The 22,685-nt window shown below is 42.0% G+C and overlaps 3 protein-coding genes and 1 long non-coding RNA gene across 8 annotated transcripts in view; 1 reads left to right on the plus strand and 3 right to left on the minus strand.

Annotated features, from left to right (window-relative positions):
- Positions 1-542: 542 nt before the first annotated feature.
- On the plus strand, positions 543-10,043 carry stk24b (serine/threonine kinase 24b). Its single transcript, XM_079335942.1, has 11 exons — positions 543-683; positions 3,123-3,353; positions 3,704-3,760; positions 4,727-4,835; positions 5,130-5,287; positions 6,598-6,783; positions 6,868-7,016; positions 7,225-7,348; positions 7,545-7,613; positions 7,926-8,062; positions 8,160-10,043. The coding sequence occupies exons 1-11, from the start codon at positions 642-644 to the stop codon at positions 8,194-8,196; spliced, it is 1,299 nt and encodes a 432-aa protein (XP_079192068.1). The 5' UTR covers positions 543-641; the 3' UTR covers positions 8,197-10,043.
- On the minus strand, positions 5,294-7,974 carry LOC306818391. Of its 2 annotated transcripts, XR_013778184.1 has the most exons (5): positions 7,889-7,974; positions 7,515-7,631; positions 7,177-7,309; positions 6,934-7,052; positions 5,294-5,870 (listed from the first exon to the last, which is right to left on the minus strand). It is a non-coding gene; the product is annotated as an uncharacterized lncRNA (long non-coding RNA). The 2 variants fall into 2 exon arrangements; XR_013778185.1 differs by lacking the exon at positions 7,889-7,974 and having other exon boundaries at positions 7,177-7,387; positions 7,515-7,527.
- Positions 10,044-10,629: 586 nt separating the features above from the next.
- Positions 10,630-19,922, minus strand: LOC306818813 (solute carrier family 15 member 1-like). Its single transcript, XM_079336532.1, has 24 exons — positions 19,427-19,922; positions 17,534-17,578; positions 17,225-17,259; positions 16,959-17,043; positions 16,703-16,844; positions 16,478-16,597; positions 16,275-16,374; positions 15,767-15,857; positions 15,571-15,654; positions 15,002-15,084; positions 14,797-14,883; positions 14,612-14,701; positions 14,484-14,528; positions 14,374-14,406; positions 14,184-14,272; positions 13,811-13,892; positions 13,617-13,733; positions 13,382-13,513; positions 13,072-13,118; positions 12,626-12,733; positions 12,425-12,539; positions 12,190-12,327; positions 11,927-12,034; positions 10,630-11,498 (listed from the first exon to the last, which is right to left on the minus strand). Exons 1-24 carry the CDS (start codon positions 19,428-19,430, stop codon positions 11,247-11,249), a joined length of 2,232 nt encoding a protein of 743 aa, XP_079192658.1. The 5' UTR covers positions 19,431-19,922; the 3' UTR covers positions 10,630-11,246.
- Positions 19,923-20,052: 130 nt separating this feature from the next.
- LOC306818364 (dedicator of cytokinesis protein 9-like) overlaps positions 20,053-22,685 on the minus strand; it is a 55,368-nt gene continuing 52,735 nt past the window's right edge. For all 4 annotated transcript variants that reach the window (XM_079335919.1, XM_079335921.1, XM_079335920.1 and 1 more), the window contains 4 exons: positions 22,432-22,622; positions 22,232-22,332; positions 21,609-21,747; positions 20,053-21,092 (listed from right to left, as the gene is read on the minus strand). In XM_079335919.1, coding sequence (XP_079192045.1) covers positions 20,976-21,092; positions 21,609-21,747; positions 22,232-22,332; positions 22,432-22,622 — 548 coding nt within the window. In that variant the 3' untranslated portion in view covers positions 20,053-20,975. The remainder of the gene's footprint in view (positions 21,093-21,608; positions 21,748-22,231; positions 22,333-22,431; positions 22,623-22,685) is intronic.

Consider the following 22,685-nt stretch of genomic DNA (forward strand, 5'->3'; position numbering starts at 1 on the left):
AAAAACACTGGAGAGACACATATCTCTCCCGCAGATGCCACACCTGTAGAGGAGCCGAAGACACGTTAACTGCACAGACAGTCAGCTCGATACTCGGGTCGTGCAGGACTCGGATCTGCAGGTGACATTTGCGGGTATGCACGTGAACTGTGCTCCGAGCCAGCGCGCGGACGGATCGTCGGGGTTGTCTGCGTCGGCTAGCTAGCTAGCGCGCTAACCATGCTAGCTAGCTGACAACAGCGTTAGCGAGAAAGAATACGCTGACAGAAAGTGACAGCTTTGACAATTTTATGGACACGTACTCGTCGCTATTTCTTTTTTTTGTTTGCTTCCGAGAGTTAACATTTGGTGGCTGCAGCAAAACGTCACTGAGTGGGGGAAGCTTGGCTAGCTGGTTAGCAAACTAACATTGCGGATTTCTTGTTGGCAGCTTTAGAGCTAGCATTAGCCACGTTAGCTTGCTCAGCTGTTTTGATCGACTTGGGGTTGTTCCGACGAAAGGGAGAAGTGTGGAAGGACCTTTTTTTTCGTGTCTACTTAGGGACGATTCTCTCCAGGACTGGATCATCTTTAAAGCCGGGACTGTAAACATAAGCCAATCCCAGTAGAGCCCGGGGTCGTCGGACGGCAGCATCAGCACCATGGCCCATTCTCCTGTTCAGGGGAACCTGCCGGGGATGCAGGTGAGCCAGGTGTCATCTGAGTATGTAGTGGAGGGGGGGTCACTGTCAGAACAAAATGCACACTCATTGACACCCCCCCCTTTTCTTGCTGCTAAGTCTAAAAATTAAGGGATGTGGGACATCAAGGTACACCGAAATATCGCACAATATCACGAAGCACCAACATCTTGCTTCTGCAGCAGGTGTGGGGGGAGATACAACATCACAAGAACTGAGATGTATCTCCAGGGATGTAAAATTAACTATGAATGTAATAATGATGAGCGTCAGCAGCAGTTGCAGAGCAAGATTTTTAAATGTAGGACGCACCACAGGTGCAGGTGTGGAAACAGTTTTGGCCTCCCCAAGACCTTAAAATGAAAGAGGTGAGGAGGACAAAAACTGTGTGCAAATAGTGCAAGAAAAAGGGGAACGACACAAACAGCATGACCAACATGATGCAGTATTTAATCTACAGCTGGATGAGTACAAACCACACTGACTAGCAGGTTTACAGCCCTGAAATGAGTCTTTTTCAGTCTCATTCTGTAAAGTAAGTCACGAGAGAATCGTATCGTGAGTTTAGTGAATTAATCCCTGCATGCTATTCCTCCTTTTGACTGCATCAAAAATGTGTAAAGCTTGACCAGTAAACACAGGCCTCCAAACAACTGGTAAAGGAACACGTGCTGAGTGAGAGAGATTTTCTTGACTACAGTAAAAGTCTTTTTGTATTTATTGTAAGAGCTCATATTGCACAGCCCTCGCAGAAACGCATCTCTACAAAGTAATCATTGTCACTTATTGTCACGCTGCTAACGCCCGTGAATGCTGCATGTTTTGAACAGCAACATTAATCACAAAATGATTATATTGCAGCCCTGACTTGACAGGAGTGTGCCTCTCTGCCCCCCCCTGTACAAAGACACCATTATGCACACATGAGCCTTGTTCTTGCCTGTGCTGCCTTCTTCAGGATGTTGGCCTGGAGGGGATGAATGTCTTGTGTAGATAACTAGAGGAGATAACTGCTCTTAATGTAAACTGCATCATGCACCAAAAGATGGCTTGTTAGGAGATGCATGCAGATTCATGATCAGGGGTACGGTGCAGGAAATGCACTGCAGGGATATGGGCACCTGTAAAGGCTTATATAATATTTATTATAGTGATAAGTTGGGTGAGGAACGATTCTGTCCAACACCCCTGAATGTAAGTTCTTCACAACACTCAAATCTGCTTACCTAGTGTTTAATTTGTTGTCTAGATATTTCTGTCATGGCAGTACAATGTTTTGCCTCGTTGACATAAGGATGCATCCATCCTTGCGTGAGGTAGCGATTTCATTTTAATCCATCTCGACCCAAAACGGGCATTTTGACCTCTTCTCAGCTCAGAAGAGCTCATAAAAGGAAGTGCTTTTTTGTCAGCTCCTGTTCTTGTGTTTCCCACATACCAGCCTCTGGAGAGTTAAGTCATTTTAGTTCACTTCCTGCAGCATTCAAGAGGTTCCCCCCCCCCCCCCCCCCCAGCTGTCACTCAGATACACACGTTACAGTGTGCTGCTCCACTAAAGGTGTTGAATGATGCTTTTATTCTCGCCACACTTGAAAAGCTCAATTAAGGCTTTAAAGGCTGTAAAGGTAACGGGAGACGTTGCATATCAGCACAAACAGGCTCATTTGCATCAACAGCACCTTATCTTTGCATAACACAGAAACTCAGGAGAGAGGATACCACTAAATGGCAGTGACAGTGGGATTTGAAATACTCTGAATTTGGTTTCCCGCAGCCGAATCTAACTGACTGAAGTTAAATGGACTGAAAATTGTTTCAGAAGACGTATGGAACTGATCTAAATATATAAACCTGCTGATAAATTATGTTTTAAGATTGAATAATGAAAAATACTGAATCTTGTGATGGAAATCAATAATAGAGCAGCAGGAGCAGTATCATGAATCCAAATATAGGCTCTCTATTCTAAACGGCTTTGATTCACTGAAGCCAGAGAAACAATACTATCAGGAACTATTTTTGTATCAATGATTACGTTTGATTTTAGCATACAAAGTAAGCTGGTGGGAGAGAAGTGGGGACCCCATTTTCCAGCCTCTCGTAGATTCATCACTTATTAATGAAACAGTGCTGTGGTGCAGCAGGGAATTGAAAGACAAAGCAGTTACTGTAATGAAATATGTTATTGTATAAATTCCTTTAACCTGCATGTTATTACACTCTTTCCCTTCATTCTCCTGTGTCTTTCTTTCTGTGTACACAAAAACAAGGTGTTGCAATGAGTGAATTAATGTATCCTGTAAGAATGGCACCCTGCTGGTGTTTCCGATTGACTCCCCGACATTCAGTTCTTTTCAAACATTCCTGTGTTGGTTTTTTTTTTTCTTTTAAATCCACCTCCATTTCCTCCCCTTGCTTTGTTCCCCCTTCAATCACCACCAGAATGCCAAAGCTGACCCGGAGGAGCTCTTCACCAAGCTGGAGCGCATTGGCAAGGGCTCGTTTGGCGAGGTGTTCAAAGGTATTGACAATCGCACGCAGAAAGTGGTGGCCATCAAGACTATCGACTTGGAGGAGGCAGAGGACGAGATCGAAGACATTCAGCAGGAGATCACGGTGCTGAGCCAGTGTGACAGCCCCTTTGTCACCAAATACTACGGCTCGTATCTGAAGGTGATGTTTGTCACACATAATGTCGCAGCACGCAGTTAGACTCAAAAGAGTATGCAGGAAGAGTTTCTTTGCATTTGTTTGTGAGTAACACAGGACAAGACAGGAAAGGATTTATCTTCCTCCGCTCACTTTCTCCCTGAATAATCCGAAATTAAAAAGGGATTAGCCTCAGGCGACTTCAGACATCCACCGAGCCCTGACTAATATCATCACCACTTGTTTACCAACACACCTGACTCCCTACTCCTCACAATAAGCCTGCATCAAACTCTCCCAATATCCTTCTCCACAAATGCACCACAGTACTTTTCTAACTGACAGGCTACTCTGTTGTCTTTCTCTGTCTCCAGGACACAAAGCTATGGATCATTATGGAGTATTTAGGGGGAGGCTCAGCGTTGGATTTGGTAAGTTATTTCCTGCTCTATGTTGTTTAGATCTTCTTGGTCACAGGAAAACACGGTAAACTATCAGGGTTTATCCAGGATTATGGGTTAGAACTAGCAATCACTCCAAAATATGAAAACATGTCAAACTAAATTGCATCCTTTAAAATGTCACATTTGTATAAGTCTATATAGGAATGTTTCCTCGTAATGAAAACATGATCTAGTGTAGATACTGGGGTGGGAGCTGAAGAAGTGACGGGGGCCGTGGCTCGACTGATTCTCCTCATAAATTAGCTGTCAGCCAAAACGATGCTGGCTTAAATTAGCGTCAAGCTTTGAGATCATGAAAGACAGCTGCTTACTTTGAACAGACTGCAGATGCAAAGATTGCAGGCAGAATTGTTGTAGACGGCCAGAAGCAGAAGAAGAACAGAGAAACGGTTGCATGGACGTAGCCCACACTCTTGAGTCTTGTCCAATAGATACTGGTTTATTTTTACAGGTTGATCTTTTTTAGCTGCCTGGATAGTTTACAGCAACCACTCATTCAGTTACCTGCAGAGGAGAAATCTCGTCTGTCTCAAAAGATCCTGCTACACATGAAGCCCCTCCCACCATGCTCAAGAAAGCTATTACATTTGAATAATAAAAGTGCAGCAATTATAATAAGGAGGCGCTCTATTTCAGGCATGGCACCTCTGAGGTGGAAGATATCAGGAGATGCTGAATAAGCTTTTCCACTTCTTCCCTGGATGATTATGTGAATAGGGTCGTTTTGGAAATATCACGCCCTGTGCTGCATCGGTAACACTGACAGCTGCTTCTTGTGTCTCAAAGAAACATCCTTATTGTTTTATGTGGAGATATGAACATAGGGTCTATAGGATAAGGCTGGTGTCAAGTTTTGTTTTCAGTTAAGATAAGTCACATGAAGGCCAGGCTTACCTCCACAGCTCACAGGTGTTGTTTGTTTTCCTTCCAAAGATGGAGCCTGGAGCTCTGGACGAGACCCAGATCGCCACGATCCTGAGGGAGATCCTGAAGGGCCTGGAGTACCTGCACTCGGAGAAGAAGATCCACAGGGATATCAAAGGTAGCTGACCCGCTGAGAGAGCCGCTGTTAGAGGACACACACATATCACATAGCACGTTAATGGTATTGATGTCTACTCACGGTTTCATTCATTATATAGTTTGTGTTTCATCGGGGGATTGCAGCAGCTCGCTAAAAGGCTTCTGACAGTTGTTCCCTCTTTCGTAAATAAATTGGTGATGCAGATCAAGGCTGACAGGAGTGTCTAATGGTGCGGTGAAGCTTCTCACTTGATGTGTTGTCTGAGCTCGATCACATCATCATCATCATCATCCTCCTCCTCCTCCTCCACAGCTGCCAACGTGCTGCTGTCCGAGCAGGGAGAAGTGAAGCTGGCGGATTTCGGCGTGGCAGGACAGTTAACGGACACTCAGATCAAACGCAACACTTTTGTTGGGACGCCGTTCTGGATGGCGCCGGAGGTCATCAAACAGTCGGCCTATGACTCCAAGGTAAGATCAGTGACATTGTGTTATGAATTAATGCAACAGAAAGCAGAGAGCAGTACACCTCCTGCTTTCATATCGTATGATTTGTAAAAATACTTGGATGTTTTTTTTTTCTCTGTTTGCAAATAAACAGTTAACACGACGTGACGTGAAGAATTGTCATCTATTTCTATCTTCAATCAAAGACAGCTTGTTTGGTGATATGTTCCTGCAAACTGGAAGGCTCAGGTCTAACCTAGACTAGACTTTAACCACTGCCAGCTTAGCAGTTTACTGTCAAGTTTAAATGACATTTGATAATAGAACTGGAGAGCAAACATTTATTGAAGGGTGTCAAAAGTCTGCGTTGGATTGCTGTCATGCTTATTTCGAATCATCATTTCATGAACATACTGTGTCCTTTATCTCAGTAAAACCTTCAGCTGACCCATACCTTGCAGGTTCCAGCCAATCTCTGTGATAATGACTTCAGTTTTAATCCCTGACCTCCTCCATGTGCATCATTTCCATCACTTTATTAGCTGCTTCAGTGCTCAGCTGGCTAATGAGGGCTGTAATGTCTCTTGAGCTCTCACAAAAGCTCAACCTGAAAAATGTGTGAACCCGTTCTTTAATATAGCACTGTTGGTGTCTGAGCCTTATACATAATGTTTTGACGATTTTGTAGCTTAATGAAACATGTATTACATGTAACAGAAAATAAATGTTGCTGCGGCATTGCACCAGAAAAGCAGGGAAGAAGACTGATAGTAAGCATGGGCTTAAACAAAACAGCCACCAAACACATTAGAGCTCCACGTTTAGAAATGTATTTGACATGATCCTTTTTATGACAAACACTAAAAGTTTGTTTACGAGAAAAGAATCAGCGGGGGAAGCACTGATTCAAAGTCTACATCACTTACAGCTGTCTTTATGGTTTACTCGAGTAGTTGTTCAGAGTCCACTTTTTTTAGCCGCTGTACCCGCTCGTGATGAAAGCTTGTGATGAGATTCATTCGTCGCTCGTGCATCTCGACAGAAAAGGTTTCTGTTTTTAGAACACTAGAATTATAGAGTTGAAGTACGAAGGAAGGTCAAGATGTGCGCAAGTCTTAAAATGATTCAAGTAGAGGTGGAGCACAGGAAAGGGATATTAGCAACTGTTATTGCTGATATGTTTTTGTTGCTATTAGAGGTGGTACTAAATATTGATATATCATATTGTTTAATATCTGAGTGCATCTTATTGTATATTATCGTGTCTTACCCCGCGATTCCAAACTCCACTCGCTATAATGTTAGCAGTCAACATGTCTTTCTTTCATTCGCAGGCTGATATCTGGTCTCTGGGCATCACAGCCATCGAGCTAGCAAAAGGCGAGCCTCCGCACTCAGAGCTCCATCCCATGAAGGTGTTATTCCTAATCCCAAAGAACAACCCGCCCACACTGGAGGGCAACTACAGTAAACCGCTCAAGGAGTTTATAGAGGCCTGTCTCAACAAGGAGCCCAGTTTTGTACGTACTTCTTCATGGTGTTGTTTTTTGTCACTGGGTTTTTCCTGACGGCGTCATCTCATTGGATTCTAATATTTCCCACAGAGGCCGACCGCCAAAGAACTGTTGAAGCATAAGCTGATCGTTCGACACGCAAAAAAGACCTCCTACTTGACTGAGCTGGTGGACAAGTACAAGAGGTGGAAGGCAGAGCAGTCCAGAACCACAGAGTCCAGTTCTGATGAGTCTGACTCGTAAGTCTGATCCTGTCCCTTTTTAAGTTCTTGCTCCTGTTTTTAAGAGGAGATGGGATGAACACATCCTGCTGAAGGAGATAAAAACAGCCTCCGTGCTGCTTTCCTCCCACATTTCTTATGATGAGGTTTAAGCACTTTACACGCGTGACTGCATTACTAGCTCGATTGATGTTTCAAAGCCTCTTTTTCAAATCCGTCCAATCAGAGAGCAGGACGGCCAGGCGTCGGGCGGGAACGATTTTGGCAGTGATGACTGGATCTTCACCATCCGAGAAAAGGACCCTAAGAAGCTGCAGAATGGGGAGGGACAGTCAGGGGCAACAGACCAGGTACAGATCACTGAAAGACACCTCTCAGATATGCAGATTCTGTGCACGGTTACAGGAGAATGAATCCAGGTTATTTGGAGAGGAATGCATGATGTGGTGATTAAAAGTGATCCTCCCAAGCTGAAAAGCCACTAATTTAATTTTCTTTCACTTCCTCTGTTCTCACCTTTCACTCCCTCTCTTTTCCCCCCCTCAGACAAAAGACATTCCAAAGAGGCCTTATTCACAGAGCCTGGCCACAGTCATCTCTCCTGCACTAGCTGAGGTATGTCCACTTCCTGTCCTGCACACAACTCAGGATTTGGTCAAATTGGATTTAGCCTTCATACACAGACTTGACACCCAGCTCTTATGTCAGCTTTGTTTGTTTCATGTTTCACGTTTTAATTTTATAAAAAAAATTTAACCTGTAAGATGCATCCCAGCTGCAGATCATTCACTGTTTTTATTATTGTATATTGTATTATATAGTTATTTGATTAATATAGTTTAATATATATATAGTTATTTGATTTGTGTGTGTGTGTGAGATCATCTTACGAGATCTTTTCCTTCTCTTCTTACTCGTCGCCCCCAGCTGAAGGCGAGGCAGGAGCAGGTGAACGGGAACCCCATGGTCCTGGACGAGCTGAGGGAGGCCATCCTGCTGGCTGAGGAGTCTTACCCTGGCATCTCCGACTCACTGGTTGCCCACATGGTGCACAGGCTCCAGAGGTAACATCACACAGTAGAATCCAATAATGAAATGCAGATTGTTATGATTGTTTTGCTACATATAATGCCAATTATTACCTTTCTGTTTTCCTTGCAGTTTCTCCACAAGCCGGACATCCTCCTCATCCCCTTAGTATCTGGCTCTTAACCCAACCCCTGCTCTCCCAGGCCCCCAATTCCCCCCAACACCACATCCAGCTCAGAGGTCAAGTAAAAAAAATGCCAGCTGACCATGTTTGACCTCCTGTGTGGGTGGGGGAGCTTACCAAGCCTGTAAAAGTAACTGAACTCCAAATGGAGAATAAAAGGAGACTCCGGAGAGCTTCGTTAGCCAGAAGTTTTGGTGGGATGAGACTGAAAGTCGGAGCGGCCCACCGTCGGACTCTGCAAGACTTCTCGGAGGCTTCGCTACATGGACTTTACTCACAGAGAAGCTGAAAATCTCCCCTAAAAAATCCCAGACTTCTTCAGTGCCCCTCTCTTAATGCAGGCGTCATATCCCCAGAACCTCTGAGCGCATGCTTGATGAACCTGCAGGGAAACGAGTGTGCAAGCTGCGTATGTGTGCGTGCTTAAAACAGGCACCTTGTTAGCGTGTTTGCGTGCGTGCTCTCTAGTATGTAAGACTCCCTGTTAAGGCAAATTGCAGCATTCTTAATGAAACCTCAGGTAAAGTGCTTTAAGTGGACTTCAAGGCATTGGACAGAGGTGGAGGAGGTGGAGAGAGGAAGGAGGGGGAGGTCGCCATGCTGTACATGATTTTGAGTTGTGGGAAATGAATCACTGTGTACAAAATGGTCCTGTGCATTTTGTAGATACTGATAATGTTTAAAAAAGAAGTAGATATTTAAAGATTTCAGAAGTAACTCCAACAGACGGAAACAGAAAATGCCTTGCCTTTTTGAGATACACATCTATGTTCTGGCATTTCATCCGATGTTTGTTTTCTTTTACTCGTCTGTGAGTGAGATTCAGTATCCATCAGTGTTTTTTTTTTTTTTTTTTAAATGACTTGAGTTTCAATTTTCCATTTCAATCATCAAATTAACTTGGACACTAAGCTTACGTTGTTTAGAGGTAGAGTTTTCCTTTGTTTTTGTAGGCGGGGAGGGAACTCCTGCCTGTGCTTCTGTTTAGACAATTGACAATGTTTAGGGTAAGAATGAAGGCTCTTAAATTTGACAGTATTGAGTTGGACAATTACAAAAGAGAACAACTGAAGGCAGCTGAATGCTGATATCAAGACAAGTATTATTTCTCCTTGGCTTGTAATTGATCCTTTTAAGCTTAAGTGGAGTCGAGGCAATCACATTACGATTCTTTCTCATGGCCAAACTAGAGCGTTAGATCAGGTCAAAACTAAGCTGCAGAAATCAACGCCATCTTTTTTCCTTTGCTCCAGAAATTTCTTTTCTCACTTCCGAACCAACACTAGAAGTGCCATGTCGTCTTTAACGCTTTCACCACATTTGTAGAATGATTTGCACCTTTTTTTTTTTTTTTCAGATCAGTTGTTTTGCACTTTGAAAGTGTGTCGATTATTTAAAGAGACCCGCAAGAGGAACAAAAAAAAAAAGTTGCTAATAGCCATGTTTTACTATATATGTTTACTCAAGAGTTTCAGATTTTACTACTGTGCTAATGCAGCAATAATGTTGAGAAGTTGCATCAAGACGCACTTGTCAACACAGGGATTGAAAGAAATAAGAAATATCAGATATTTTTATAACTGCAAAGAGTTAAGTATGGAAATATGGAATGCTTTATGGATATGGGCACCTGCCTCTGGCAAAAAATATCTATACCTTACAGAAAAACATATGCTACGGAAATAACTACAAAATGTGTACATTTGGTCTCCTTTATCATAGCTGACAGTTTATAGTACTGTATATAATCTTTGCTTGTGTCATTTGAGAATTCCCAAGTTTAATGTAAGCTTTCAAAGTGACATGAGAAATAAAGATCTAATGCTAACTGAGAGCTTTGTCGTGTGTGTCTCAGTGTTGACTTTCTTTATTATTTTGTTAAACACAGAACGATTAAATACGCTTCACATCAGCCCGAGCTAATCTTTGAGCACGGTGGCAATCATCAGGCGTTGGCAGCCTAACTCCACTCGAGGCTCCTTATCTCATTCACAATCTTAAGATATAAATGCTTCGTGAACAAAAATGTAAAGCGCTCTTATACAAACATGATTGCACTCCTTTTATACAGTTAATGCAGTGAATGTGTGCACTGTTTACCTCTCATCAGCTGCTGCTGCTGTTCTCTCGCTCCCTCTCTCTCTCCCTCTCTCTGTCAATCATCCACTGCTGTCTCTCTGTCTCCTCTCTTTATTTACTATCAGCAGCCGTGCATCTGCCTGAATGGATCACATGAAAGCACTCAGTGATGGTTCCAGAATCAAACAGTTACTCCTACAGTCATGATGAATGTAGGATTCTTAAATTGTAAAGCACATCCCTTGAATATTTAATTTTTTGTCTGGTCTTCCTGCAAACAGATTATTTAAAGAATACTTCAAACAAAAAGGGGGAAAAAAACACGAATCTGTGCCAGTATAAATGTTAAAAGGACGAAGCACCTTAGATGTAGCTTTAATAAAGACTTTAAAGAGAAGCCGTTAACACAGGGTGGAAATCTTTGAGCTCAATATGAAATTGAATGCCACATAATGAAACATGTTCTAATTGAACAGGCAGTCTACAATGTCAGACTGAAGCCTGGTGCAGATGGCAACAATGCGTTTATACAAAACAGTGACAAAATATTACAGTACGTACAAGACTGTGATTGGAAGTCAATACAAAGGCGTGTACTCCAGTACATACGCTTGTGAAACAATAATTACACAGAGAAGTTGCTACACAGTGCAAAATAATTCTTTGTAAAAACACATTTACAGCAGCGAAAGCTCAAATTAAGAACCAATAAGGACGCAGGGATTTTAATTATCGATCTCTGCAGAGATCCTTCAATAACACTGTCCATCGAGAGCTTGATCATCGAAGCCTTTTTTTTCTGTGTTCTTCAAACTTCAGCACCTTTTTTCTTCAGGTCATCAATTCATTGTTAACACTTCTGTCCATCTCCTGACTACCTTCACACAATGACCAGTACACTTGATGGCAGGTGCACTCTCAGACACAGAACTAAGCAGCATTCAAAAAGGCTCCCTTTACATCTTGGTCTGTGCACCTTTCTCCTCATTGTAGTTGGAGTAAGAGCCCTTCCTGTTGTTGTTGCTGTTTCCAACAGAGTCCTTCCTCCCCATCTCCACGCTCTTCCTCTTCTTCTTGTCTTCGGAATCAAACTGGGCAAACTGGGCCTCTATTTTGGCTGGGTCAATGTAGGTGTAGAAATAGGCCATGAAGGCAAAGATGAAGACAACTAGCAGCAGCAGAGAGGCGAAGAGGATGTACTCGGCCCACTGGTGAAAAGTAAAAACACTCAACACATTAACTACAGGGAATAGCTTCACGGTGAGAAGATCAATACCTTGAGTCCAAAGGTCAAAGGGTAAAAGCATTTTTAAAGCTAAAAATGTTTCTTATCAAACTCCTACAAATGCAACACTTGGTTTTATCTTGTGTCATTGTTATCAAAATATCACCTGCATTAATGCATGTCTGAGTTTTGAAAAAATAAATCAATTCTCTGTATGTTTTTCATACAACAGAAAAATCCTCCTTACATGTAAAAATGCTCCTGTTAAAACGTTCCCTTTTTTCTTTTTACAAATGTGTGTTATTATGCTCAATAAAAAAACATTGAGTTTTATTCATAGGAGACATTTTTATCTTGTCAAAGTCAGGGGGATCAAACGTGTCCTCAAACAGTTAAATCAAATCCACCCACCTGATCTGGGAGTGTTGCAGCCTCAGCGACAATGAGCACAATGATGTTACCTACGGCAACAGTCAACAGCCAACCAGCCTGCAGCACAGACTTCATGTTGCTGGGTGCCTGTGGAGAAAACAGAGATTTGAATTCATACCTCGAGACGGTCGATCTGTCTCTGCAGGAGCCATGTTCTGATCATCGTTGACATGTTGTATGTGACTTTTATTTGTATTGTCAGTTGTAGTTGTATTTCCACAGTATAAGATAGCATCCTCTACCTGTGAGTAAGAGAACTCGAGGCCGGTGACGGAGAAGACCACCTCCCCTGCAGTGATGAGGAAGTACTGAGGAATCTGCCAGGCCATGTGGATGGAGTTCGGTCTGATGTCTAAAGCTGCGTTGATGCTGTCTTTACACTACGTGACAAAGACAGGTACGAGGATATGCAGCCTCAGTCAAACAATAATCAATTCAAGCAGCAATGCTGTGACTTTGAACGTTTTGTTTAGTTACATTTGGTCCAAATTTAAAAGTCGACGGGATGAGCAAGGTGTAAGAGCTTCCGAAGCCCAGCGTCAGACTGTAGTCACACTGATATCCAGCATTATCTCTGATGTGAAACATTGCCCTGACATGACAAGAACAAATAGGTTAGATGAATAAAAAAACAAATATATGTAGTTTTAGAGATAAGTCATGAAGTATCTGCCTTACTCTCCCTGTGGTACATCAACATATTCTGACATGTTGTTTCTGACAGTGTTCCCAAATGCCAGGGTCCCTGTGGTCACATTCAGAGTTGAGCTGTAACCGTTGAAAAACCTGTGAAATAAGACACAAACAAATCAGATACCGACAGTATGGTGTAAACTGTTCACCCTTTAATAAATCAGAAGATGAGGAAGAGTCTTGTTTAATTTAAAACACTCAGGGGCGTCTCATATGTTCAGCAGCTTCAACAAGCTATTTAGCTCATGTTTCAGCTTCGGAGTTTTCTGTTTTCTCGAGATCACAAACTTTGATGGTTGGTCCTTTTGGAGTTTAAGTGCTTTAAGAATCAAAGTGAAATGATATTACCCCAAGAGACCATGTTTGTAACTATTTTAAGAGTACACTGTGTTACGACCAATCTTTCAATTTGAAAACATTTGGACACTTGCCTCACAGCATTAGCTCCTTGTTCCGGTTTTGTTGTAATGTCCTCGAGCTAGAGAAAGAAAGAAAATGTAAGTTAATTTCAAAAGAACAGACCCTGTCGCATAGTTCAAATCCAACTTATGATACAAACTACTAATCCTTCTTTTAAAGTTTTTATTGGGGCCTTTTTGTTGGGTAGGACAGCTGAGGAGAGACGGGTAATGTTGGGAGGAGAATCTGGCTTTAGCTTTCTTATAACACTATTTGACTCCAACAAAGCATTCAACAATCACTTGGACTTGCCCCCTTTCACCACATGAGCCTTTACTGTACCAGTAGAGGTGTGAGTCCCTCCTGAGAGAAGACGATGGTATGTCTAGAGCCATTCCTTAATTGGACTATGTAAGCAGAAGTCGAAAGATTCAGAAAAAAAGGTTTGTCAAACGTCAGGTAGTCCTCATCGGCCTGTGGAATAGAGGAAGTAGATGATTCACATATCCGCCAACTGTTAGACATACTTTACAGAGACTACGTTTGGGTAGTTAGTGTCTTATTTCCATGTTAGTACCGTAAAAGCGTTCAAGTTAAGCGTGTTTTTTCCAGCTGTGAAATCCAGCGGTTTGTCCAGCATGTTGATGAACTTGGCCTGGCCTTCAGCGCCTGATGGGAACTTCGGCAGGGTTTGCTGGAAAAATAAATGAAGATGTGAGTCGGAGCACTGAGCGTCACAAGCTGTAGTTACTTTATGTTAGTTACACTCACGTCGATCTGTAGTTGGACGAGCGCCGCGGCGATGAAAGCAAGAGCAGCGAGGAACATCCCCACAGTCATCCTCTTTAAAGGGCTGCAGGACAAACGCACACAAGCAGTCAGCTTTGTTAAAGGGAAACCATATTATTGCTTTTTATTTTGACTCCTGTCAAAAATGTGATTTTCACATTTAGTTGGTAACTGTGGCTCTGTCTGGGATCAATGCTGATTTATACTTTATTAGATTTATAAATTAAAGTCAGAGTGAAGCTGTGCTGAAAAATATAGTGCCGAATAAAGACATAAATTCATAGAGTCTAAAATGTCATTAAATACACCAAACAGTAAAAACAGATGACACAGGAATTAAACACATTAAACTTACGTGAAGTTTAAATTGCACTTGGAAATCAGCGGGTAGATAATACTGTCCATTATCGGCACCAAAACCAGGATCAAGATTGGGTTGACAGTCTGGTGGTGAAGAAGGTCAGTCACTCTTCTGAAGTATTTTCTAGAGGTTTAAGTCAACAGCATCTCACACAAACCAACAGAGTCGAGTGTAATCGTCTCACCTGCATCTGATCAGGCTGGATAGTGAGGAGTCCCTGTTGAAGAAAGAGGACGGTCAGAGTCTCATTTTCCATCTCACTTAAAGGGAGTGATGCTAAAAACCAAAACTTACAAAGTCGCCGTCCATGGTGGTCGCCTGGAGGGTCCACCTTGATCCCTGTGGAGTAGACAGAAGTCTTCTTAAGCATGCCTTTAGAGCAGTTTGATACAGAAAGTAGGAAGGAGAACATGGTGAAATACCTGCTGGTCAAAGAGAGCCCAGAACATTGGCAGAGGGATGTAGAGGAAAAGCACTTTCACCACCATCTTCACCTGAGCGATCAGAAGTTTCTGGAACATTGAAGAGGAGCGGGAGAGATGAGTGAATCTTTTCAGTATTTATCCTTTTCATATCTGCAGCTGTGTGCATCTTTTGCTGCCCTTACGTCATATTTCTCATCAGCCCAGTCCATCCAGTGGGCTCTCTTGGGGTACTGAGGAGAACGATGCCTGAAGCGGTTCTTAACAGCAAACTACGGAGGGCAAAAAAGGACAAATGTGAATCTTCCCCTCATATGTTAAACGTTAGTTTAGGCTCAGAGATGGTTCGTTTCATTTTAAAGGAAGTAAATTCATTTTGCAAACACTTACCCCGATGCATTTGCAGACCTTCACCAAGATGTTTCCTTGAGGAGCCGTCTTATTGTACATGCCGCTTCCAACAATGAACACAACTGCAGACACACAAACACACCAGATAAAATGTAGATTAACATTTGACCACCTGTCAACAACAACAACAATCAGAAACAAACAAGGTCATTAATCTATTTTATAACATCATTTGTTTAGATGAAGGTAATAAAGGCATTATGAGTGGCAACAAACTAATAAATTTTAATATTTAACCATGAAACTATTTATGGCAGTGGTGGAAACAAAAATCTGTCTGTGCAAAAAGCCTTATTTCTTATTTCTGAAAACAAACGAATACAGTTGATTTAAACATTGTGTGATCTTTAAGTTGGGGAGATTTTAATGTCCAACCCTCATGATATCACAATGACATTGCAAGCTACTCCATAAAAAAACAATAGTTTAAAGGCAAAGAAGAACTTGAATGTAGATGTTTATAGGAACATCTGTGGAGCATCGCTTTCAAATATCTGAAACCATTTAACAGCCCATCTCATATGAAGATCTTAAAACCTTGTTCTTACTCAGTGCGACCACCATGAGAGCAGCCGGGACACCGAAGGCCAGTGGGTAGCACTTCTGCTGAGTGTGAATGCCACATTCCTGAGCTGGAGACCACACACACACACACACACACACACACACACACACACGTTTTGTAGTTAAATATATGCATTTTTTTCCTGTGTATTCTGTAACGTATCATCGGCTTGAGCCTACCTCTGAGGATGGGTGTGATGATGGTGGACAGCAGACTGCCAGCATTGATGGACAGGTAGAAGATGGAGAAGAAGGTGCTTCTCTGCTTCTCCTATTCGACACAGAAAGACACTCATTTTAAAAAATGTTCAGGATTAATATGAACAAATGATCTAAACTTGTATGTAAAATCCCATAAAGCTGCATTAATATCAAAGTGTAATCTTTGTCTACCCTTGGACTGTGTAATAAAGTGACCGAGATACATCACGTACTCTGTGCTTATAAGTTAATAAACAGCTCGCAGTAATGTAACAGAGATACAAGAAGTGCTGACAGGACTCCACTGATAGCTCTTGATTATTGCTATGCATGTGTGCATGTGTGACAAGATTGTGTCCTTGACGTGTAAGCATGCATGTTTGCACATAAGAAGTAATTCTTATGAGGGAAAACAAGCTTTTCAAAACAATATTGCCTGCTCACTAAAGTGACAACAACACGAGTTTGTGTTTGAGCATCTTCTGACCTGATGATCTTGAAACTGGTCTCCACCAAAAGCAGCCACGCAGGGTTTGATGCCTCCTGTTCCCAAGGCGATCAGGATCAAACCCACCATAGACAGAGCTCTGGTGATTAAAACGTATCACAGACACACAGTTGAGACACGTGATCTGAATCTGTTTTCCTGCGGTCATTATTGTCACACCGATCCGAGCGTTCTTAACTCACACGTGGAGGGTCATGTTGTCAGGGGTGCCATCCTTGTTTGCATCTGTGATGTCATGGATAGCACTTATAGCCAATACTATCTGTCCAAGCGTGTAAACGATGGACAGGTAAACAATCGTCCTGCACAGAGGGAGGAGGAGGAGAAGTAGGAAGGAGCATTTTTACATGTAAGGAGGATTTTTCTGTTGCAGGTAAAAGATCTTAAAAGGTAAGATGGACACTTACTTGAACTTGCCGAGCCATGAATCAGCAATGATAGCTCCAAGGATCGGCGTCAGGTAGCACAAAGCCACGAAGGTGTGGTAGATGGTGGTGGCAAGGTCATCGTCCCACTTTAAGAAGTATTTGAAGTACAGCACCAGCACGGCTGAAGAGTAAGAAAAAAAGGTTTTTATATCTTCTATCTATCTCATTATAGCTCACAATGCCTGTGTAGTGACAGTGCAACCTAAGAGACACACGACATCAGAAACCTCCTCACCTCGCATGCCATAGTAGGAGAATCGCTCGCAGAACTCATTGACCACAATGAAAAAGATGCTTATTGGATAGCCACAGATTACAGCCTGTGAGGATGAGAATCTGGAGTCACTCAGCGTAAACATTGAGACAGATAAACAACTGGATGCAAAAGTTGCATCTATTCCAGTGCTCATTTTCTTTAAGCAAATATGAGAGTGGTGTCAGAGCAGTAGAAACATGTTCTCATACTAACTCTTCAGAAGGAAAAACTAAAGTTGGACTTACACTTTTTTGCTTGGGCTTCTTCTTCTCTTCTATGTCTGCAAGAAGAATGAGTTGAGAAAGATCACAGCTTCGTGATGTAAAGTTTTATTCTTAACTCGAAATATCAAGCACTTGAATATTGTACAAAATGATGGAGAGAACAGACGCAGGCGGTCGAACACGGGAGAATTACAGGTTTATATGCAAAATGAAAATAATAATAAAAATAGAGTTATTCTAGTTCTCAAATATGCAAGAAACAAATTAACCAATGTAAAGATGTGTTCCTGAGCGTCGAGCTCTCAGGATCCAACCCAGACCAGGACTCACCTGCCATGGCTGCTGTCAACTTCAGGTGCCTTCTCCAACTGAATCCTTCAACAAAAAGATAATCAAGTGAGCCCTCCAAATCCACGACACAAACACAGAGTCAAGGTCTCACTGCTGAACCAAACTCTTATGTAATCTCCCATAAACCTTTGTGTGACGCCCACTGATGATGGACTCTTTCTGGCGACTCCCAACATGTTTGTCACCATTAATTAGCCCAGCTGTTAGTGTTTGTGTTCACAGAGGCTGTGAGGCATCGAGGTTTGAATCCAACCTGTGGCTCCTTTCATGTAATTCACCACTTTCTCTCTCTCTCCCCTCGATTTCTGACTCTACTCACCACCATATCTATCACAACAAGGCTTAAAAACCCCCAAAATATACATAACAAATATATTCTGTAAATAGCATCACAAACAGCAGAATTGCTTTTGATTTATAGTTTCCTGATTTTGCACTGTTGATTAATTGGTATATTACATTCATAAGTTGCTAAGGTACATTGGTAGGTAAAGTTATGTGAATTAAGCTCGTGGTTACAAGCTTGGTAATGTAATCCACATACTGATGCTGCTCGAGGTTTCCGACGGCTAAAAGGGAGACCTTCATCGCCGCTGTTGCCAAGTGGATTAATGTTGAATCTTTACAAAATACAAACCAAAGCGTACAGCCTCGACCTGCTCTTTGTGTCAAGTATCCTGAAAACTTGAATGGTTTATATGACAGTAACAGCAGCCACTTAACAACAACATAAACGCTACAGTAAAGGTCAAATGTACAGTGGTAGAATTCTTGAAACTTTTGTATTTGATGACATAAAGACAAAAACAAACGCAAAGCAGGACTCACGCCAGACACATGATGGTGAGCAGCCCGACTCTCTGAAACAATGCCACAGAGAGGGTGATTGTCCAGTGAGCCAACAGCAACACAACAGCATGTGTGAACGTTAGTTTGTGTGTGTGTGTGGAGATGAGAGGTGGGAGGTGATTGGAGGTGGGATTAGTTGGTCTTTTACATGATTTTACAGGAGTCAGCACCCCAATTTCACTCATCTCTCCTGTTCCTCTTCAATGACTGTGCAGCTTGATACTTGATCAAAGTGCTTTTTATAACAACGTACTCAAACATGGACCCTCAGAACTGATTTAGAAGATCATATAGTTTTTTTTATTTTCAAAATCTAAATAATTGTTAACAAGTTAAGTTTCTTAAATTGCTTCATCCTTACTTCTTTTGTATAGCAATGCTACAGCAGTACAAAGTATATGGAAAAATACCCTTGCTAATGAGTTGATGCATCGATAGACACTTAACTGCAGCTTCAGGCCTTTTGAGATGCACCTGTGTGGTCTCCGTCTCAGAGAGGGGTGAATGTAAATCTGTGATGGCAGGAGCTCCAGTCACAATGAAAAGGCTCATAACTTGCTGAGTCAGTTAAGATATGTGTAATTCCTTATAAAGAGAGTCGCAGTAATCTTTTGGTATACTATATTTATCTTCATAAACTATTTCTCTACATGTGACCTAAAGTCACTGCATCTGTTATCTCACTATGGCAACACCCCTTATTGCATTGAATCAGAGAACCAGGGTTACCTCTGTAACCTAAAGTCCTTTTCGTTGGTTCAGTTCTTTCGTTGCCATTTGCGGAATAAAACCACATTAAAAAACATGTGCAAGTGGTGAAGCAGTACACCTGGACAAAGGCACAGGGCACGTACACGTCAGTATTCAAAGAAAAATATATCCTTTAACTCTCTACATATTTCAACCATTAAAGAGTGCAACAATGAGAGCCATATAAACAATGTGCTCTTTTTTTTTGATTAACTTCTGCAACATTCAACTATCAACAACCAGAACTTAGAGATGTGTTCTTGTTTAACTTACCCATCGTAACATGCAGCCAGAGCAGACGTAATTAACCCCTACACTCGCCATGAAACAGGACTTCCTTTATCTGTGCTGTGTATTCAAAAAGCTTCACAGGCAGTTGCTTCTCTCTGCTCCTGCTTCACAGATAAGAGACGGCTTTGAATGAGAAAAAAAACAGGAAGCCCTACAGGATGACAATGTGTTCAAGCATTTAAGATACATTTACTATTTCAAACCAAAATAATATTATAAGTGCCTTTACATTAAACTAAATCTTTATGTGGTCATATTTTACCCTCCAGCCTCACCTGCAATGGACATGGGAAACATTACCTGTCAAACAGCAACAAGCTAGCATTTTCTTTGTAAGCTTGTGCACTGCTGTACCTCCTGTAAGTAAAGCCTCACTGGCTCGCTGTCATGGATGTAAACTCTTTAAAGGCTCACAATTTTAGCTGAAATCAAACAAAGTGGAAAACATTTTAAAGCAGCAGCAACAGCATGACTGTGACAAACAAAATTAGGCAACGAATAATGAGATTGAGTTGAACAACAGTTCTGCAAAGTCATCACTGGATGAGATATAAGCATTACGAAATCTTTGGATTGTGACATTCAAAAGCAAGGCATGAACAAATGTATTATAAGAGTTTCTTCTTTTATTTATGTCTTAGACGTATTTACATGAGCAGAATAACATAAAAACTTTTGCATTTTACCTCACAGATAATAAAAGGCATTTACATGACAGACCACGAAAAAAAGGGGGGAGATTAAAAATAGTTGCACCCTTGTCTTGCATTGCACAGCATGTTTTCTAATGTCTTTGGCAAGAGTGGCTTTCTGTGCAGTAGGTTGCCTTGACAACAATAGAAAATATTGCACACTTTTCTTTACAGAAAATGGGTTGAAACGTCGTGGTTCACTTGGCTTTAGACTGATTCTTTACACGTCCACTGGCCTAAAATAGAGAGAATAAGTCTTTGTCCAAAGTCACATAAAAATCCACTGTGATGCATCTGCTGTCACAGCGACTCAATGGAAAAGTATAACAAAAATACTGTGCGTCAGCAAAAGGATGTATGTATGCTTTGACTGATCACTTTTTGATGTATTTCTTGTTGAACACTCTCTTACAAACACTGAACAATAATGGGAACCCTGCAGATAGAAAACAGATTAGATGTTGGGTCAGATGTGAATACTGAAGTCCCTCACGTTTGTTGTGACATCCCCTGGGTGGAGCTCTGTTAAAAGTCACAGTATTGAATACACACTTGCTGTGTCATCAAATACACGTATTTAAGAGTATACAATAAAGATATACGACCCAAATCTTTCAATAATCCTGTAGAATCAAGTTGACTACGGTCTCCATAGGAAACAAGATAGATGAGCACAGTGCCTAATGATGACATGTACTGAAAAAATAACAACAAATTAATTCTTCAGGTTGTGTTCAGGAACTTTAAATGTGCTGTAAATGTGTTCCTGTTGACTCTCAGGCAGGTAAATCAGTAACTCGGTGGTGAAAAAGGCATGATTCTGGTGTGAAACCTCTGGATCAGAGGATGGTGGTGGAGCCGTGTGTGTTGGCACTGCTTGGCGTGCCACTGATGGCGTTGAAGATACCCATTGAGTCTGACAGCGCGCTCCTCGTGCCGTCATCCACTGGGTTAATCTGGGGGAAATAAATGTCAAGAGGAAGGTAAGAAATGCATTTTTGAATCCTGTTTGAAAGTGAAATACTTTCATGCACATTCATTTAAGAACATGGTGAGAGGACTTCACCAGGTGTTATTTTTATCCTGAACTGAGGCCTACTAACACTTAGTCCTGATTCTGGAGGGGGTCGTTGTTGTTGTTGTAAAAAACATCACATATAAAGCATAGCACTTTTAATATGCAAGAAATAAAACAACCTCTACATCTCGGTCAATTTGAACTTCCCGTCATCTTCGTGAGTGGAGAACAACACTACTGTTACTTCATCAAATAACCAAAGTAACTTTACCATCCAATCTGCTCAGGCCAGCACGAAGAGAAGAGACAGGAGACACGGTTAGTACACGGTTAGTTTGAGGTAGCTGTACTTCTATTATAACATACTACTTAAACCCACAGACATGATTTCAGTGACATTATCCATTAGTTTGAAGGAGGACATGCTTTCTCCAGCAGTGTTTGATGTTTCTACCTGTTCGTGCATGATGTTTGACAGCTCTCTGGCCAGGTCCCTGTAGTTTGCCTTCATCTCATCATGATACTCCTGCTGGTCCTCTTTGATCAGACGCTCGTTCACTCCCAGCCCCTGACCGCACGCGTCCACAAACTGCCTGTGGACAGATGCAACCGCATGTCAGTAACTTTTCACCTGAAGCAACATGCAGAGTGTGGACAGTGAAGGAACATGTAGTTAGACCTATTTTCATCGATCATTTCCAGTGGTGTTATGAGGAAGAGAGGAATGACACCATCCTACAAAGACGGAGGACATGTTGGCGAAAGAAAGGAACTCCAGCTTGCACACAATCACAACTCATACATGTAGTTTCTTTTTTGAACATGATCATAGAGTGATTTGCATTTCCAGCTGTTTCAGACATTTTCTGCATAATTAAAACTAGAAACACGCTGCAAGTTGTCACACTGGCATTTAAAATGTTTATGGGCCAGTCCGACATATTGTCCATCACGCCATGAACCTCGAGGACACACTTTACTGAGAACACCTGAACAAACTAGGTACTGAGTGTTTTGGTAAAATCGTCATGTCACTTCAAAGATGCAGAGATGCATTTTTCTGTCCTTGAAAAGTACCTGAACACCTCTTTGAGTTGTTTGACCTTGTTGTCCGGATACTTCTTGGCACTGCTGTCGTCCAGGAAGGCTCTGGCGTAAGCAAGAGGACCTGCATTGACCTGGAAAAAAAATGGAGCAACATAAACTCCACTGTATGTCATCGTAAGAAATAACACGACATCCCCTTTTGAACATCAGCGTGAACTGTTAGTTCGGACCTGAACGCTGATGCTGCCTTGCAGTTTGAGCTGCAGTCGGATCATGTCCACCTCAGAGGCCGAGCACAGGAGGCGAAGCTCGGCCACCTTGGAGCTCATCTCATCTATGGCCACCTCGATGGGGCTCAGGTCGGTCTGGTGCTGGTACATGACTGCTATACGCTTCTTCACGTAGGGGAAACAGTGGGTGGCTACATGGGGTTAAAGGGCATAAATAATATCAGCTTCATGAGACAGCGTCTACATACATGTGC

Source organism: Symphodus melops (assembly GCF_947650265.1).
Source record: "Symphodus melops genome assembly, chromosome: 23".
NCBI lineage: Eukaryota > Metazoa > Chordata > Actinopteri > Labriformes > Labridae > Symphodus > Symphodus melops.